The sequence below is a fragment of the Thermomyces lanuginosus genome, assembly GCF_041956635.1.
Source record: "Thermomyces lanuginosus strain ATCC 200065 unplaced genomic scaffold VTN49scaffold_32, whole genome shotgun sequence".
Taxonomy (NCBI): domain Eukaryota; kingdom Fungi; phylum Ascomycota; class Eurotiomycetes; order Eurotiales; family Trichocomaceae; genus Thermomyces; species Thermomyces lanuginosus.
The window spans coordinates 584311-602602 of record NW_027192366.1 but is presented as its reverse complement, the minus strand read 5'-3'; the positions used below and the strand labels follow the sequence as shown (position 1 = coordinate 602602).

At 55.6% G+C, this 18292-nt stretch overlaps 8 protein-coding genes across 8 annotated transcripts; 3 read left to right on the top strand and 5 right to left on the bottom strand.

Annotated features, from left to right (window-relative positions):
- Positions 1–298: 298 nt before the first annotated feature.
- Positions 299–1595, bottom strand: VTN49DRAFT_4991 (uncharacterized protein; the record flags this gene model as incomplete). Its single annotated transcript, XM_069412998.1, has 3 exons — positions 299–446; positions 495–984; positions 1034–1595. 3 exons carry the CDS (start codon positions 1593–1595, stop codon positions 299–301), a joined length of 1200 nt encoding a protein of 399 aa, XP_069266910.1.
- A 925-nt stretch (positions 1596–2520) lies between these two features.
- VTN49DRAFT_4990 (uncharacterized protein) lies at positions 2521–3909 on the top strand (the record flags this gene model as incomplete). Its single annotated transcript, XM_069412997.1, has 2 exons — positions 2521–2954; positions 3009–3909. 2 exons carry the CDS (start codon positions 2521–2523, stop codon positions 3907–3909), a joined length of 1335 nt encoding a protein of 444 aa, XP_069266909.1.
- A 300-nt stretch (positions 3910–4209) lies between these two features.
- On the bottom strand, positions 4210–7431 carry VTN49DRAFT_4989 (uncharacterized protein; the record flags this gene model as incomplete). Its single annotated transcript, XM_069412995.1, has 1 exon — positions 4210–7431. One exon carries the CDS (start codon positions 7429–7431, stop codon positions 4210–4212), a length of 3222 nt encoding a protein of 1073 aa, XP_069266908.1.
- A 527-nt stretch (positions 7432–7958) lies between these two features.
- Positions 7959–8969, top strand: VTN49DRAFT_4988 (uncharacterized protein; the record flags this gene model as incomplete). The annotated part of the gene is made up of 1 exon (XM_069412994.1): positions 7959–8969. The coding sequence occupies one exon, from the start codon at positions 7959–7961 to the stop codon at positions 8967–8969; it is 1011 nt and encodes a 336-aa protein (XP_069266907.1).
- Positions 8970–9205: 236 nt separating this feature from the next.
- Positions 9206–9481, bottom strand: VTN49DRAFT_4987 (uncharacterized protein; the record flags this gene model as incomplete). The annotated part of the gene is made up of 1 exon (XM_069412993.1): positions 9206–9481. One exon carries the CDS (start codon positions 9479–9481, stop codon positions 9206–9208), a length of 276 nt encoding a protein of 91 aa, XP_069266906.1.
- A 100-nt stretch (positions 9482–9581) lies between these two features.
- VTN49DRAFT_4986 (uncharacterized protein) lies at positions 9582–12647 on the bottom strand (the record flags this gene model as incomplete). The annotated part of the gene is made up of 9 exons (XM_069412992.1): positions 9582–10118; positions 10173–10609; positions 10662–10829; positions 10882–11685; positions 11752–12084; positions 12133–12179; positions 12247–12328; positions 12382–12478; positions 12534–12647. The coding sequence occupies 9 exons, from the start codon at positions 12645–12647 to the stop codon at positions 9582–9584; spliced, it is 2619 nt and encodes an 872-aa protein (XP_069266905.1).
- A 1500-nt stretch (positions 12648–14147) lies between these two features.
- VTN49DRAFT_4985 (uncharacterized protein) lies at positions 14148–15475 on the top strand (the record flags this gene model as incomplete). The annotated part of the gene is made up of 3 exons (XM_069412991.1): positions 14148–14374; positions 14434–14624; positions 14673–15475. The coding sequence occupies 3 exons, from the start codon at positions 14148–14150 to the stop codon at positions 15473–15475; spliced, it is 1221 nt and encodes a 406-aa protein (XP_069266904.1).
- Positions 15476–16001: 526 nt separating this feature from the next.
- VTN49DRAFT_4984 (uncharacterized protein) lies at positions 16002–17619 on the bottom strand (the record flags this gene model as incomplete). Its single annotated transcript, XM_069412990.1, has 6 exons — positions 16002–16150; positions 16207–16782; positions 16935–17159; positions 17216–17320; positions 17428–17484; positions 17535–17619. 6 exons carry the CDS (start codon positions 17617–17619, stop codon positions 16002–16004), a joined length of 1197 nt encoding a protein of 398 aa, XP_069266903.1.
- Between the last annotated feature and the right edge of the window lie 673 nt (positions 17620–18292).

The window sequence follows — 18292 nt, the reverse complement described above, 5'->3', positions numbered from 1 at the left end:
CCCTCCCGGAACATACGCACGGTGATGATGATCTGGAGATGTTCGGACATCGTGTTGCATGTTTTATTCCCTTTTACCTGTACGCTATATTTCTGTGTATACAAATTGCTTAATCTCTGGTGGGAATTCCAACATACGCCTCTCCTGAGTTGACGAAACATCATAGTATTCGCAATGGTATATACCCTTCGCTGATTTTCGTAAAAATGCTAAATCAGAAGCAGGAGCATGGAATACACGGTCATGGGAATCATCAGTCATAAATGCGGTGTATATAAAAAAAATATATATGCCTAGATCAAACAATGCAATCGCAACGTTGATGAATTTCATGAGGAGCAGTGATCGTGTCCACCGGGGTAATAGTTTGCTTTTCGTCGCTGCTCGACCTTGACTGGTTACTGAGCTTTGCCGAAAAAGAGGACGGAAAACTGGCGAATGTGGCTCTGTCTATCGTTAGATCCGCTGACAAGAGCTGCGTGATGAATACTTACATAGAGCGAGAAGCCGTCCAGCTGAACAGAGATTGTGCCCCTTTGCTGATTCTCGAAAAAAACTTGAACGTGAACGACGTTGGAGGACGCGGAGTATTCAGAGAGGGGAACCACCGACCCAGCCCAAGACGCACGAGGTACTGGCGGTACATCTCCAACGACTCGGGGCTCAAACCGAAGAAGAGGAAGAGAAGAACACTTCCCCCGACGGAGATCCACGGTTGATACTGCACCTGGTTGAGCGTGTCGACCATGACGATAGTGTTCCAGTCCGGCCCGTGGACTTTTTCCCAGGAGAATGGGTGGAAGGGGATGGCGGCCACCACCTGAGTGTAGAAGACCCATGTCTGCAGCGGCAGGATGATCAGGATCATAATCGAGGAAAGCCAGAAGAGGCGCAGGAAACGGTGGGCGTTCATGCGGTTTCCCATGGAGCCGAGGATTCGAGAGAACTCTGTCTTGTATTTGATCAGGCGGACGACGACAATGACTTGTAATGTTAGTTGATGAGTTCCTTGAGCTTCGTCTCTTATACTCACCGCAGTACACTGCTGCCAGCAGACAGATCACAGGCGGCCAGCCATACACCAACACAAATGACACCCAGCTCTCATCGAAGCTCTGCGCACAGCCCGTCACACCGAGGATACCGTACCGAAACGGCTGGCAGATAAAATGCAGCGCCATGGCAACCAGCGGGATCACAAAGCAGAATGTAACTTCGAGTGCCTGCTTGCGTAGACGCTCTGCTCTGGTCGGCACCAACGTCGCTCGATCTGTGTTCATCACGTCCGCCAGGGTGTAGAAGATGCAGAAGAGCGTTCCGGGGAGGGCAATCTGGGTGGCAATCTGGATTTTGACTTCGATGTCGCAAAGCCCGGCGCCGTCCCACCAGGAGTTGACATCTCCGTGGGACCAAATGAGGGCGTTGAGGGCATAGAATGCGTCGCTGATCATCATATAGCCGATCAGGCATGACGCAGCGAGGTTGCGGTGCGACACCTGGCAGATTAACGGAGAGATGCACAGGAGGAATCCAGACAGAGAGGCCGCGAAACTGATCACGGCCATGGAGTATATGGGTGCTTCTGTGGAATCCATGGCGGACGAAGGCAATCGATCTTCTGAGCGGTCACGGCAGATATCTGCGTATTAATGCAGCCTTATATTGCCTTCAACTGGCCAGAAGGACGAAATGATGCAGATCTTGACGATTGCACATAGTATTCCTTAAGATCGTGCAGCATACGAAGATACGAAGATGAGAAGCTACAGTCCGATCCCCGATCCTTAAATACTCTTGCCTCCAATTGAGGTGCCATTTTTATTCAGGGCCGATTGATCGTGCATGAAGACTATGTTTACAAGCGTTATTCCCAGCATCAACAGCCAGTATCTGGGATGAAAAGTGTGATGTATAGAGTTGGCAGCAGAAGACCTTACCTCATTTGGGGTTCAATAGAGATAGCCCTAATTGGCAGAGGCTGGACGCCATAAGCATCTGATTGCTCAGGCGCAGCGGGGTATATGGAGATCGTCGGCTGCCGATTGGTCTGGACAGGCGCCAACGGTTTGATTCACAACTACTAAACTCTATTGAGTCGAGTATGTGAGGGCCGGAAAACGCAGGAATTTATCCTATTAAGAATCTCTGCATCTCTGAATAAGCCAGTTGGCCTATCACTCGTCACTATTCAAGCAGACGTTCAACTCTTTAGCATGTTGCCTGATGCAGCAATTACTTAGGGCTTAGGGTGGAGACTATATAAGCTCCGCGGCTCTGGCTTGGTGACCCACTTGGTAGCCCGGTCCCGCAGCATCTGTGAATCATCTGAGGCTCGAACGGTCCCTGCGGGCTGATATCCAATGGATATACCGGCATGGACGATGAACCGGCAAATCCCAGGCATCCTACGTGCGCGAAATGACGCGTTGATTGATTCCTCTCGAGTCCGCTGATGAGGGCCCTTTAGGGTCTGTTGGATTTCGAACTCCCCCCTCTTTAGTTGATATTACTCGTTACGTCATGGCCGACAACTCCTCGTCTTCATCATCCCAGCATGCGACAGCCTTTATGACGGGGGCACACGCGCCGCGCATGTCGTATGCGGCGTCGCTGAGGCAGCGTCCGCAAGCAGGAAGGTCGGTTTCGACCGGCGACACCACTCCCTTGCAACAGCCAGTAACTCGGCGGAATTCAACCTTCTCCGATACCATCTCGGAGGCGAGGCAGTCTCTTCGCGATTCGACGGATGACCTGCTGTTTCCGCGGCCGAAGGATCCGGAGAACTTGGATGAGTTGGTACAAGAGGAATCACATTGGCATTCGATTCCGTTGGCGTTGGCTTTGCTCCCTGCTATCGGCGGGCTCTTTTTTCAAAATGGAAGCGCCGTGCTGACCGATGCGACACTGCTATTTCTTGCGGCAGTTTTCCTTAACTGGTCGGTGCGACTGCCGTGGTATGTTATGCTTTTACGAATCTGCAAAGATAGTTACCGGCTGACAAAGTGTAGGCAGTGGTATCGGTCGGCTCAGGTGATTCGTCGGATCAAGACGAGCACCTTTGCGGACATTGACTCCGAGAAGCCCAAAGATGACGTGGGAGAAGATGAGCCACATAGGGTCAAGGATCGCAGCAAGGAGTTGGCGAAAGAACAAGCCGTTCGTGAACTACACGTCCACGAGCTCGCTGCGCTAGTCGCGTGCTTTGTGTTCCCAGTCATTGGAGCATGGCTTTTGCACACCGTGAGAGGCGCCCTCTCCCGGCCATCGGAGGGACTAGTCTCGAACTACAACCTGACAATCTTCCTGCTGGCGGCCGAGATTCGACCATTTGCACATTTGCTACGCATGGTGCACGCCCGCACGCTTCATCTCCAGCGCGTCATCGAGGGACCCAGCGAGACAGCCGTCGACGTCGATAAACTCGGCGACGTCGTGAAGCGTCTTGAGGAATTGGAAGCGCACGTTGCCGACAGAGTGGCTGCGGAGGGCAGCAAGTCTACCAGTCCAGGCGACAACGGACAGTCCTCCTCGCCCTCAGATGCTCTCCTGCAAATCGCCCGCGAAGTCCGCCGTGAAGTCCAACCCGAGCTCGACGCACTGAAGCGCGCGGTACGTCGATACGAAAGACGAACAACGGTCATGGCCCACCAGACCGACACGCGGCTGCAGCAACTGGAAGACCAAGTGCGGGACGCCATCGCGCTGGCAGCTGCGGCACAGCGCACGGCGGAGGGAGCGAATCGTCCGCGTGCCGCACTGATCCTGCTGGACTGGATCTGTGCGATGATCGTTGTTCCGACCCAAACGGCGATGTCGGTGGCGGTGCTGCCGGGACGGATTGCCGGGCGGTGCCTTGAGAGGGTTGGGGGATTGTTGTTTCTGAAAAGGAGGGCGGCTGCGAAGGATTAACTGCCCGTTGGCAGGGGGACAAGCTGGGAGGAGATGTAATGTTAATCATGTATCATGTATCTTTGTAATGTACTGCCATCTCCTATGTTCTCCTGGTCCTTCGTGTACGATCTAATGGCGGTCAATTTATTCTAATGAGGAATTCATTGCATTATTCGCGCCCTTCCAAAAAGACATTACAATCAAATTGCCGACGTCGGCATTGTCCAAAATCTATCAATCTAGACAGCAAACACGAATAAACCACCCAAGGGAATACTGTACAAGTACAAACCCAACAAATAAGGTGGACAGATTATTTCAGGGAGCAGGCAACGGCTTCGGTGGCTCCTCCGTCACGTCCCTCGTATTCGGCGTGCTAGTCGGCTGCAAGAATGCTGCAATAACCATCTTCTTACGCTCCTCCCACGCGCGGCGGTCTTTATCCTTTGTAGGCGTGGGGATGGATGTTGAGATCATGAGGTCTGAGAAGAATGCGGAGAGGGTGGATTCGACGGCAGCGCGGCGGGAGTCGTTACCAGCACTTCTAGTACTCTCATGCGATTGTTGTTGCTCCTGTTGCTGGCTCTCGCGGGGAGAGTTCGGGAGGCTAGGCTCTGTGTGTTGACGGCGGATCGGGGCGAGGATGGATGCGAGTGGTCCCTCGGAGGAAGTAGGAGGAGGAAAGGTGGGCGATGGGTTTGGCGGTTTGCCGATTGAGGCTGGCAGGGCGGCCGGGTTTGTAGGCGGTGCAACCTCGTTAGCGATCTGGTTGAGCATGAAGGTGACGAACGTGAAGGAAACGCTGTGAACGGGCGAGACAGCGAGCGCGTCAAGGACCCAGGCCTGCAGTTCCTCGGGAGACGACCAGGGAACCTTGGCACGGTCGCGCGCCGCCATCTGTGCTTCCATGTCGCGCCAGATGTCAGCAGGGATGATCCCGTCGCGTAGGGACCGCAGGAATGAGACTAGCGTCTCGGCCAGGACCTCCAGCCGGTGCAGCGCGGGGACCTCTGCAGGGAAGACGGAGATGATGTTCCGTTCACCAGTGTCCAGCGCCTCGCGCACCGCCGCAAGTAACGCTGGCCGGGTTGCTTCGTCCCGCAGCATCCAGGTTTCTGGACTAAACGGCCAGCAGACCCCATGCGGCTCCGTCTGCCACGGTGGGGTGTTATCTTTATCTTCAGCGCTGTTAGAGGGATCGCTCCCTCCTCGGGTCATTTCCCACTCCGCAACTGCCCGCTCCACCGTACTTGTGATCGCCTCCGTCAGCCGGAAAAGCTCCCGCGGCGCTGACAACCGCGGCTGCTGCGCTTGCTGCTGGATCTCCTCCGCACTCATCCCCGCCAGGCTCCGCGCCCCCGTTTCCGGCATCCGCGTGAGTTCCTCGAGTGATCGTCCAAAGCACGTCGGCAGCCACCGTCCGTAGATCGGAATGAAATGATCTCGGCCTCCTGTGACTTGCAGCACAAGAATGTCCTCCACCTTGGCCTCGTTTGCGTTCAGCGGCCGCACGTAGTCCAAATGCGTAACACACGCCGTGACCTCCACCGTCACCGAGTCTCCCGGTAACAGCGTGTACTTCTCTATCGGATTCTCCTTGTCTTTCTTGTCCGCGGCCGGCTCGTCCATCGGCCAGTGCACCTTGACATCCAGCCACGCGGGCGGGTTCGTCGCCCCCTCGGGTTGCTCTCTGCCAATCAACCTCGATGCGAAGTTGAACGTTGCGGGGACGCTGCCCGTGTTCGCGATAATCATTTCGCGGCTGACCGGCACCGCATATGGCACTCGCCCAAGATAAATCGCGTTCCGGTCGTACGACGTGTCACGCAAATCTTCTTCCTCATCATGATGATGATCAATCACTACGGTCAGGCTTGGTCGCGCCTCGTTCTCCGCGCGGTCCAGCTGCCGCACCACGTCCTGGTAGACAGTCGCCTTAAGTTCGGGGATCACCGCGTCATACGTAATTATAAACTCGGCGTCGATCGGCTTATGGTCCGACGACAGAATCCCTTGATGCGAAGTGTAGTACGTCAGCTGGATTCGATCATCCTCATCTTCGTCGTCGGACGACTCGGACTTTGCAGACGTGTTATCAGCAGCGGCCGTGGCCGCGTCCTCGTCCTCGTCATTGGCACCGTCCGTCTCCGGGTCATATTCAAACAGAACACCCTCGTCATCGGCCGCCTTGTCTACGCCACGCGCCTTCATCTCCTCGTCCCGTCGGCGCGCCTCCTCCTCCCTTTTGACCCGCTTTTGGTAATTCAACAGGTCGCGCTTCGACCGGTACAGGATCCGGTCGCACCAGCTCGGCCCGCGCTTTTTCTCGCTCGAGTCAAACGTGGCAATGGTGCCAATGTCGTATTTGTAGGTTGGTAGGAATCGGATCGAGCCTTCTCGCCAGCCCTCGTGAAAGGCCTTGCGCTGTTGCTGCTGAATGCGAAGCTGGTCGTGTGTGAGCAGTGTATTCAAGGTATTGAGGAGCGATGTTGGATCCGACTCCTCCGGAATCTTGTCCGCGTCGGCCTCATCGCCGCCATCGGACGATTTGTTCGAGTCATCACCCGAAGTCTCGTCAGAGCCCTCCTCCGCAACGAGAACTGGTGACGGCGGATCGCCCTCCGGTCTTTTCCGGTGTTTACGCTTCGCGTCATACTCATTTCGAGTGTGCAGGGAAAGAAGCCGGCGAACATCATCGCCGGGGACATCGTCGACGCGGTAGTTGAGGTCGCCGAACCAAAACGCAAAGTCCTCTTTGCCGATTGTCTCCGCAGAGTCATCATAGCCCTCGACGTCCGGGTCGAGAGCATCGAACTTGGCACGGCTGATGATCTGCGCCGCGTCCCAGTTGCGCCGGTCCAGGCTGCCCTTGTCGGCGCCGGCGGCCAGGTGACAGTTTATAAAGACAATGCGAGTGGTCTCCCCGAGCAAGATACGCGTGATTACCGCGCCCTTGTTACCCATGTAGCCCATCAGGCCAGTCCCGACGGTCGTCGAGCTAACAGACGAGATAGTAGGCGCGACATTGGGCGCCGCGTACACGAGCAGCAGCAGCCCGACCAGCTGCACCTCGGAGATGAGCAGGTACCCGGACGGCAGCGCCCGCTCCAGGGCGGCTTTCCAGCGGTTCGAAGGAGCCGGATCGGTATATGGCTTGAGTGCGCCCGAGGGCGACGACACATCAATAATCTCCTGCAGCCCTAGCACATAGATGCCCACATCTTCGGGACGGTTCTGTGATCCGCCGCCGGTTGTGGAGTCCGCGGAGCCCGCGTCATGCTCGGAGGTGTTAAAGCGGTTCGGGACTTCTTTCCCCTGCACAAACCACTGTGCGAGGTCACGCTCGGTGCCGGCCATGGCGGCCACATTCCAGGTGCCGACCTTGACTCGGACGGTTCGAGGCCGGATATACTCGGCCTTGCGCGCTCTGACGGCGCGCAGGAGGGCGGGTAGCTGATCCTGTTGGTCATCCTGGTCATGGCGGGAGTGGCGGCCATCTTCGGACGGCTGTGCTGAGGGAGAATCGTCTCGGGAGGACATGACGGCGGGGCGCCGGGACTATTCGCATCGCTCTCTGTTTCAAAATTCGACGTAAGGTCGTCCGGACGGTTTCCCGCACATGGACTGCAAAAAGCTTCCTAAGGTAGACTACTGAGAGAAATTCAGACCACACACACTATTAGCGACTGGAATATAGCGTTCGTAGGTAGAATTGCATTCCGGAACCTTGAAGCGGGCGTGGAACGAGGGGCGCGGGCGCGGGCGCAGGCGTTCTATGGACTTAAACGGAGACAAGAATGACCAAAAGGCACGTGGTGCAAGACTCGGGACGGCTTGGAGGGAGCGCGTGAAGCATTCTCGTGGTCTAGAACAAGAAAATACGACTTTACTTGGTCCCGTGTACTTCTCAGGGTTCAAAGAGAGTTCATTCTGCCGGCGTTCGGCAGCGAAAATAAAGCCTAGCCAATCCTAAAACGGAAATATGCCATCATCACCGGGCCACCGCTCTGAAGCCATCGCGGATGACCTTAGCAGACAGCTCAGTTGTTTCCCAAGTCTCTGGTTCGATGGAGAGAAAAGTGACACCGCGCAAAGGCCGGGGCGCCCGTCCACCAAACAGCCATTCCCATCCCAGCAATAATAATAATCACCATCCGTCGCCGCGCAACCACCGCAGCAGCGGCATCCCACAGCCACCGACAATAGCCTCCGACTACGAAGACTCCGACGCAGCACCGGGCGACGCTCAGCAGTCTCAGCAACTGCCGGACAATATCCCGCCGCCCACCCGCACTAATGAAGAGCTCAACCTCTCCGTCCTCCGTCGCTACAACCCCTCCATCCGCACTTTACTGTCGCTAGCACCCTACGCCGTTGTCTACGACTTCAACGCCGAGACACGGCAATGGGAAAAGAGCGGCGTCGAGGGCACCCTCTTTGTGTGCCAGCTCGAGCCCGGTCCGTGCTGGGGCGAGGAGCGGTACAACGTCTTTGTTTTGAACCGTCGCGGCCTGAACAACTTCGATCTACGGCTGACAAGCGGCGAGAATATCGAGTTAACGGAGGAGTTTGTGATCCTCAAAACAGACGATGACAATGACGAAAATGGCCTGGAACAGCCGGTACAGAACGGTTCGACGACCGCGGCAACCCCGCGCATCCACGGTTTGTGGATATACTCCGAACCACCACCGAATTCCACCGCCGAAACGCGCAGGATTAACGCCCGCGTCATTTACGAGTCTGCCGTAAAGGCCGGCGAGTCTCTCCGGCAGGCCAAGGAGCGTGCTGCTGCTGCCGCGCGACCCGCCAGTCTTCCTCCGCTTCAGCCTGCTCAGCTACAGCCGCATCATCAGAATCCGACGAGCGCTGTGGGAACCGGCCAACGGATTTCCCTTCAGGATCTCTTTGGTCATCAGCGAGTCCAGGACGATGGATGGAGTGTCCATGCACATGGGCCCAATCCACCACAGTCGCCTTGGGGTAGTGGCCCGCAGACGCCGGGACTTGTACCCGCGCAGCCTTCTGGCGGCGGAGATGTCATCAAGGATCTATTTCGGCGAGCCGGATTGGCATGACTGTATTCTTATTTTACGCTTAATGGTCATGATGATACCCCATTGCACCCCTAGCATTTTACGCATGAAGTACAGTAGTCACGAGACAATGTCTGCTGATCATATTCAAGAGCCACGCCCGTTAGAAGCCTATCCACACTCAACCCAGACTCCAGGAAACTATCCCATGAGCGGAATCGAACGCAAAACCCGATCACAGAAACCATAACCTGCCTCAACGCCGTACGAAACAGCCCCTAAACATTGCGGCACATCCCGTGCCGAAGGGGGAAATCAAAACAAACACGACGCCGCAAATGCCGATGTTGTCCTCCCAACGATATATCAAATACATCAACGGCCAGGATTGAGCGCCGTCTAACACCGAGAACAGTGAGGTATCGAATTAGACCACCGCAGGGACCGAAGAAGAACATCAATGCCATCTCGAAACCACTGTTACCCGAAGTACACCGTGCCGTAGCCCGAAATCTACCCGTAAATCCATGCCATCTCCTGGGTATCTTTCGCATGAAAAACCGTTCGCAATAAAGCAAGCGTGTACACCAAAAACAAGTACCATGCAAGACCCGACCTGCAGGAAGCAATCTGAAGTCCGGTCCGTGCGACTATCTACCCGCCGCCGCTTGTGCTGGTGTTGGAATCCATACTACGATCCTGCTCACCGCGATCCTCGGACTCGTCCAGCTGAATCGACTCCATCTCGACCGAAGATTTCAGAGCCGCTCCTAGGTTGATGGCAATCTTCTTTTGCACACCACCCGTCGAAGAGCTGGACGATTTCCTGCGAATTGCAGTTGATTCGCTGCCTGGGCTTTTCCGCCGCCGTTCGTGCGTCGAACCTCCAGAGCTCGCGCTGCTCGACCGTCGTTTGGGTCCGTTCTGGCTGAGTCGAATCAATTCATCATCATCTTCAGCGTCCCGCCGGCGCTTCTCTGAGATTCTTTCTGGTGGCGTCTGCGGCGCCGAAGGAGGAACAGGACTCGACGGGGTGTCCGGGTTCCCGGTCGGCACCGGTAGCTCAGCCTCTTCTGCCCGTGGCTCTGACTCGGGCTTCGAGTCAGTGATTTCCTCGTCGTCGTCTGGATAATCCACTAGCTTCACGGGGCCGGCCGACTGATTCGCGGCCGTGGCATCCTTGCGAGCATCCTGCAGGATTGGTCAGCACGGATTCAAACTAGAACAAAATATTTCAAATGGTACCTCTTCTTCGCTATCCGAGGTATTGAAATACTCCTCCTCCGCCGCATCCATTTCCCGAACGCCCTGCCAACGCTGTCCGTTTACGGGGCCCCGCTGCGACGTGGGGCTTTCGTCCGAGCGGTCGATGAGGATGCCCGACCCGACGCCGTTGCCCTGGAGCTGGTCATATCTCAGGATCAGATTTTGGAATGTATCGACGTAGGTAATCGCCTTGAGTTGATCGCGGTGTTTCTCGACGAGATGAGTGATAACTGGCTTGATGTTTTCCCGCCTGATATATTCGAACAATTCAAGGCATGCAGAATTCAGGAGGTTGTCGCGAGGCATTGTTTCAAGGATAATGTCAAGAATAAGGCCGAAAATGTTGTTATGAGTGAGTTGGGCCAGGTAGAACGTATCCTGCAGATTGACCAAGGTCTTAAAAAACTTGAGTGCGGCTAGAAAAATGTCAGCCTGCTTTGTCCAATCGTCATCAAGGGGTTCACATACTGAGCTTGAGGTGTTTTTGTGGAACGGTCAAAAGTTGGGCGACGCGAGGCACAAGATTCTCGCCGTGGATGAAATTCCGGCATCGGAAGAGATGTTGGCGAACAAAAAAGGTCAGGATGTCGGTGAGGTGGGAAAATAGCGTGATTTCATGGAAGGACAAATCCGCAACTGATAATCATTGATCAGCTCCGAATCATACACAGGGCCCTTGTATACGTACCTGATGAGCGACCCTCAAGGGTCTTGAAAGGCGCGAACAGTTTTCGCGCCGATTCCTCGAAGTAAGCCTGTCCAACCGTCTCGGCGGCAGCGTTTGATGGGCGGAGCTTTGCGAGAAATTCGGCGCCCACTCTAGTCGTAGGATCCGGCGCCGGGATCTGGGGATCCAGAAAGACTTTGAGGGCATCGGCCAGCTGAATTTTAACGCCCATGTCTGCCTCGGTATGAAGAAGGGCAATCAGCGTGTCGGTAAGCGGCGTCTTCTTCTCCGCCACGGCTTTGAGCATGTAACCGCGCACCAAGACAGGATCATGGTCGAGGAGCGCGACGAGAATGTCGATCCCCGTAGTGCGCATGGAGGGTTTCGAGTGCTTAATGGCGAACGCAATGACGGCAAAAAGGCCATGATTGATGAAATTGGTAAACAAGGACGCGCGGGCTGACGCCTGCAGGTTCTTTGCAATGGTTGCGCATTGGTGCAGGAAGCTGACCGCATCCTCCTTGCGCTGCTGGTCGGTGTTTCTGGGGTCGAAGATGGCGAAGAGCTCTTTCAGGAACGAGGCATTCGATTGTATGTGATTGATGATGTCGACTTGATTGAAAAAGATTAGGGAGTTGAGCACGGAAAATGTGGGATCGTCGAGAATGCGGGCGAGGACGACATCCTTGAGATACTGGAGACGCCATGTATGCCGAATTTTGTCCTGAATCCTCTCATCCTTCATTGGAACCACTTCCTTGTACCGCGCCTTATCGGAGAGATACTGTCGGTGGTTGGCTTTGTGCGTGGGGAACTCGGGATCATCTGAAAAAGTAGTCAGTCAGTGAAAGATGCTCTTTCGTACCAAGCTTAGGATGATGCGGCACGTACACTCGAGCGCGCCGACGACGCCTTCGATAATTCCATCAGTAACGACAAACTCGATTATGTAGTTGTCGTTCAAAAGAATTATCGTCTTCATGATGTTGCATAGGCGATGCAGATCGGGCAGGCTTTCCAGATCCTCAGCCATCTCGACCAGCGGGACCAGCTTGCGGATGTAGTCTTCATGTAGGATAAACTTGCTCAAGGCATCGCGACCGCTCGGCGATACGCTTGCAGCGCGTACGGCCTGTTCGATCTCGGCCAGGTTGCCTAGCTCGGGGGAAGGCAGAGTGATGGACGGGTTATAGGAGTCCATGGCGTCTTCTGACAAAGCTTCATCTACATCGGGATCAACAAGGGAATTCCGCCAGGGCGGGGACGACGAACCTCCAGCCAGTGCGATCATCTGCGCCTGGATATTGTTGACATAGTCCCTGTCAATCGGGCGCGCATCAGCTTCGGGCCAGCTCTGAAGGATACGACCGCCCACCAGGCACTCACCAGATCGCAGCACAGCCCTCGGCCTCCTGAAAGCTTAAAGCCATATCCACGCCATTGCTCTCCGTCCACACAATCAAGGTCTCTGCCGTGCCATCAGTTACCTGCCAGCGGGAGATTCAGAAAAATCGCGCGCACCCTGCTGCTTCTGGTAGGACTCATCCTTGCGGATGACGGTGTCGAGGAGAATCCGACCGGCCTCATCTTCCGACTCAACAAAGATTTTGGGAACGTCCTTTGCACGGGCTGGTCAGATAACGCATTCGGGCGCGAGGCGAGAAAAAACCTACCCCGACCACCTCACCGGTACAGAATCCAGTTCCGCGATCAAACCAGTCATTGTCGCGGAGCTCGTAGACCTTGACACGTTTGCGCTCCTGCGGCGGGCGGATCGCCAGAGCCATGTCGATAGATGGGGTGAGTGATGACGTCCGGGAAGTCCGGCGCCAAAAACCCCGGAGGGCGCAGAACACGAGAGCAGGCGCGGATGCGGGGGGAGCGAACGGAAGGACGGCAAGCGACAACTAGGGGAGGCGACGGGATGGCAAAACGGGCAGGCGGGCGGACGGACGGACTGACGGCGATGGAGCGAGGGAACGATGAAGCGGAGAGTAATTTTGGAGGAAGAATCAGAGGTGGACCAAAACGGAAATTTTCTTTGAAATGAAATTTTTCGTTTTTTCGGGTTGGGGTTTTCTGTCTACAGGAGGGCAGGCACGGCAGGAGCAGCAGGGTGGGCACCTTCCTGGGAAAATGCAAGTGCGATGATGTGATAGGCACCCGAGCTGGACCAGCAGGGCCTTAGCGCCGTCTTCCGTCAGCTCCGAGCATCGCTCGTCTCTATGTATATCAACCGCGCGGGAAAGTCGCATGCACAGCGACCTGATGGCGGGACGTGGCAGCAGAGGATTAGCAAGCGCAGCTGGTCAAGGGAACCGATGATTTGCGGGATTTTGGCATGCAGGAGGGGACTACTGGAGCTGGATGACGTGCAGCGACTAGATTGGGATGAGTGAGGGAGCAATCAAGGTTTATGCTGCGGGAGCTTTTCTAAAAGTGTTCCATGCCGAAGATCGATCGTTCTGTTGGGAACTCGGGACGCTGACAGCTTGCTACGGGACTCGGTTACAGCCGGCGAGAAACATGGTACAGAGCAGGGTGACAAAATTAGGGTTGCATGCCGGCATGGGCGTTCTAGCGCATGGAGCTTGATGGATGGACGTGTGCCTTGCATCAGCACTGGCTGCACAGGTGACATTATCACCATGCTTTGATTGCGCACGCGAAGGGAATGCCCATTAAGTTCCTAATTTACTTTTAGTCGTGTGTTCCCGGAACCGAGGCGTCTTCTGCGGCGGACTTTTCCGACACTATAAGTCACTGCAGATCAAAAACAGGTGGAGCAAAAAGGTCAAGGAACGAGATGAAACCACCAGCAACCCCGCCCCAATCCCAGAGATGAAGATTCGACAAGCGAGAGCAGCTCGGCAGATGAGCAGATCCGAGGAGGCCTGACCGTCCGAGCAGCGTGTGTCAAGACCCGGCTGCAGGGAGAAGGTTCGCACGTGACTCGGAAATGACTAATCATCGCGCAGAGCCCAGACCACTCCCCACGTCAATCAATAAAAGAACCAATCATGAGCAGCTTCGATTTTTTCTCTGGTGGTGGCGGCTTGTGATGAAAATCGCCGACACTTCTCTTTTTCTCACCTCCTACAATACATTAACTAGACAAATCGCAGCATTCTCATGTACTTTGCAACATAGCCTGCGCGGGCGACTTCAGGAGCTTTGCGCTCGCGACGGTAAGAAAGCTCCAATAGCAAGCAAAACGGAGACTTCAGTGCGATATCTACCTATCTACATCAGGGAACTATACGCAGACAGCTCGACGGTGTAGCACCATGGCTGACAGCAAACACGTGGTGATTGAGGAAACGCCAGCCCATTCCAGTCATGATGCCTCCAAGGATGCCGTGACGAGGCAAGAAAATCCAGTGCCGGAGCAGCAGCTGGCACAGGAGAACCAGAGTCAGTCCGGAGACACCAGCCCAGCCGACGCCTTGGACCAGAAGAAGGGCTTTTTTGCATTCTTGAGGACCAAGGAATTTTACCTTATCCTGTTGCTGGGGTGAGCAAGAAGATCAAGAACTGGGAAATGTAGTAAATGAGACTGATTATTGCTGTTAGCCAAGTCCTGGCCATTCTCAACACCTCGACCAGCACGTTCACCTCCCTGCTGCAAATGCGGGGGACGTCGATCCCGGCCTTTCAGACGTTTTTTACGTATGTGGTGTTGAACGTGGTATTTACGTCCATAACCCTTTACAAGTATGGGATCAAGAAGTGGGCGCGCTTGGTTTGGAAAGATGGCTGGCGATGTACGTCTCCTTATGTTTCTCTTTAGGGCTGAGGACTAACGAAGAAAGATATCATTTTCGCCTTTTTCGACGTCGAAGGCAACTACTTCATTGTGCTCGCATACCGCTACACCAATATCATGAGCGCCCAGCTGATCAACTTCTGGGCCATTGTCGTGGTGATGGCCGTCTCCTTCATCCTGCTCCATGTCCGCTACCACTACACGCAGATCATTGGCATCCTGATCTGCATCGGCGGCATGGGCGTGCTCATCGCCTCGGACCACCTGACAGGCTCAAGCGGCCAGGCTGTCGACCCAGTCAAAGGCGACCTCTTCGCGCTGCTGGCCTCCACCTGTTACGGCCTCTCCAACGTCACGCAGGAATACCTGGTTAGCAAACGCCCCATGTACGAAGTCGTCGGCCAGCTCGCCTTCTGGGCCATGTTCATCAACGGCACCCAGGCTGCCATCTTCGACCGCCAGTCCTTCCGCGATGCGACCTGGAACGGCGCCGTTGCGGGCTACCTCGTCGGATTCACCATCTGCCTGTCCCTCTTCTACGCCACGGCGCCGCTCATCTTCCGGTTGGCGTCCGCGGCGCTGCTGAATCTGTCGATGCTGACAGGCAACTTCTGGGGTGTGATTATGGGTGTCGAGGTGTTGGGGTTGTCGGTTCATTGGATGTATCCCATTGCCTATGTCCTGATCATGCTCGGCCATTTCGTATACTATTTGGGTCGTGCGGTCCTCGGGGAGGCCCGCAAGCCCTGGCTGGGCAAGAATCAGGAAAAGGGTGTCTCCGGCGTGTTTACGGCGCGTAGGTGGATTGAGCAAGCTGCAAGTCGTGCCAACCAAGGCAACCAAGTCTGACACTGAAATTCCCGATAATGGCTATTAGATGAACCAGATTACCCAAACACCCAGGAGTGGATTAAATAAGACCAAACAATCAAAAATCAAATTAACAAACAACACACAAAAAACAATCCAACTCCCCGGCCCCTCCTAAGCAAGACGAAAAGACCGTAGGCCAACCATGATCCAGCCCGACCGTAATAAAAAAGAATCTCTCCAAGACCAGACCAGCCATTAATACCAGTCAGCGTAACAAGGGAAAAAAAAAAAGAAATAAATGAAGACCCCTTTGCACCGAAATCTCAACCCCGATTCCTTCTCAACCAAAAAGACAACATGACAAGCTCCCCCAAGACCAGAAAAATGCTTTATGTACGCGCCATTTTTTTCTCGTCTCTTTGGAACCGGGAAAAACATCAATCAAGCCAACACAAACCCAATACATCGTGACAATCAGGTTTCCATACAACGCCATGATGTTGCAGCATAGAAATCAGCCGGGGGAATCAAAACGTGAACAGAGAGGAAGACAGAGAGAAAATCAACCCCAGACCGACGCCGGAACACCAATGTTCTTGGAGCCCCACACGCCGCTGCTGTTGCTCCAGCCAAGACCAACGGGGTTGTTGCTCTCCTTGTTGTTCGCCGGGTTGGATGCCGAGGAGGTCGATCGCTCGTTGCCGGAGGATCCTGCATTGTCTGGATTAGGCCGGATGCATTGTTGACGGGAAAAAGTTAAGGCTTACCCAATCCAGAGTTCGACGCCTGGCTAGTCGCCGGCTGCGACGGACGAGATCCAATCGGGCCCACAGATCCGATCGGCCCCGACGACAGCGTCCGCGACGGCGAGTCCTTGCCGCCGGGCGACGAGGTCGACGTGACGGGTTGCTCCGCTGTCGAGTCATACAGGCCGTACGACGGCTTCGTGCCCGCGTTCGGAGACGACGCGCTGTTGGCCCGGGACGGCGACTGACGGCCGCCTGCGCCGCTGCCTGCCGCCGCAGCGGTGCCCGGTGCAGACGAGTTGGCCGTCGCGCCGGGCACCAGCGGCTCGCTTGGGGCGAAAGGATCCGTGCCACGGGGAGACGGTCCCCGCACTGCGTTGTTGGTCGAGGCCGGGGTGCCGCTGGTCGCGTTCTCACCGCGCGCGCTGTGCGCATCGTCGCCGCTGAAAGAGGAGGCCGGGGGGAAGAAGGCCGGGCTATCATTGCCGTACAAAGCGCGGTGCTGCCGCGCCAACAATTCACGCCGGCCCTCCTCGCTCATCGCCGCGGGACTCAGGGATCGATCCGACCTGTTGCCGGACATTTCGGCAAGAAGGCCTTGAAAAAAAGAAATGAACCGCGTTAAAAATTCTGTACTATACAATGACCGGACAAACCACCCGCCTCTTGCTTTTTTTTTTACAACACAACACCAGACGACCAAACAAAAAAAAGAAAAAAAAAATCAACAAGGGCCCAGGTTTACATACTTCGGTTGTATTGCTGCTCCTGGTGGTAGTTGCGGAGCTCTCGTTCGCGCTGCGCCGCCATCCGGCGCTTCGCCTGGAGCATCTGGTCCGTCTCGGCAGGACGGCCCTGGAAGCGCTGCGTCGCGTAGTACCCTTGCAGACCAGCGGCGGGGTGCATCCGAGTCGGATCAAAATCGCTCACCGAGTGATGGCGCTGCGGCGGGATCCCACCTAGTAGTCGCGGGTCTGGCCGGGACGGGTTAGGGGGGCCGACCTTCCACGCGTCCAGGATTGCCTCTTACCGTAATCCGTGTAGGGCCGTCCGATCATCATCGGCATAGAGTCTCTTCGGGGACCTGGGAAGAACTTGCCGCTCTTGACCAGGTTATCAATGGCACGGTCGACCTCTGCTGCGAGTCAGCGACGCCTGGGCAAGAGAGAGGCTCGGCATCATCGTGGCCGCCGATGAACACTTCCACGACTCCGAGCCGATTGGAACAGGGACTAATCGTACCATCAAACTGCGAGGCAAAGGCCAGGGAGTCCTCTCCCTGGGAGGCGGAGGTGGCGCCTGCAGAGCATGAGTATCATGCCACGAAATCCGTGCCCGACATTCCTTACCTGAGCGAGACGGCGGCACCGGCTGGTCCCATGAGGTCTGGCGCACCGGAGTCTGCCAGCTCTGCGGATCGTAATACGAGGACATGGCTAGTCACTTGGGACGACCGAAAGAGGATGCGATAACGAGTCTCGACGGAGCCTGGATGGAAGCCGCCACACGTGAGCCTAACATCCAAGGACACAGAACTGAGAGGGGCGATGCAGATGATGTGATGTCTACTTGTGTCTTCCCACCAGGCCGCAGAAAAAGATTCTCCGGGTGCCCGACAGGGGCGGATGGCGACCACGACGGCGGTGACAGATGGGATGGCATGCCCGCGCCCGTGTCCATCCGGGTCTCTTTTCCGTCCAGGCATCCGCAGCCATTCGACGGCGGGGATCCCATTGGGAGATGCTTATAGGGAGATGAACAGCACTTACCTCGGAGGAGCGCGCGAAACCGGCGAGGAAAATTCAGGGATTCACCTTGGCAACGCAACGAAAAGAGGCCCTGAACCGGATCGGACCGCGCAAAGGCGATTATAGTGAGGAGAGAAGAAAGAGAGAAATGTCTCAGAGAGCTGAGAGGGCAGAAAGGAAGAGAAAGGGGCCGGGAAAAGAAGCACGGACTGGGACGAGATGGTGGTGTGGGCTTGGGGTTCTTGGGTTTAGCCTGAGATTCGGGCGGTCCTCGATTTTTTTTTCTTATTTTATTTTCTGAAATTTTGCCCTACAACTTTTCTCTGCAGTGGGGAGATTCACATCATCCTCACCGGAAA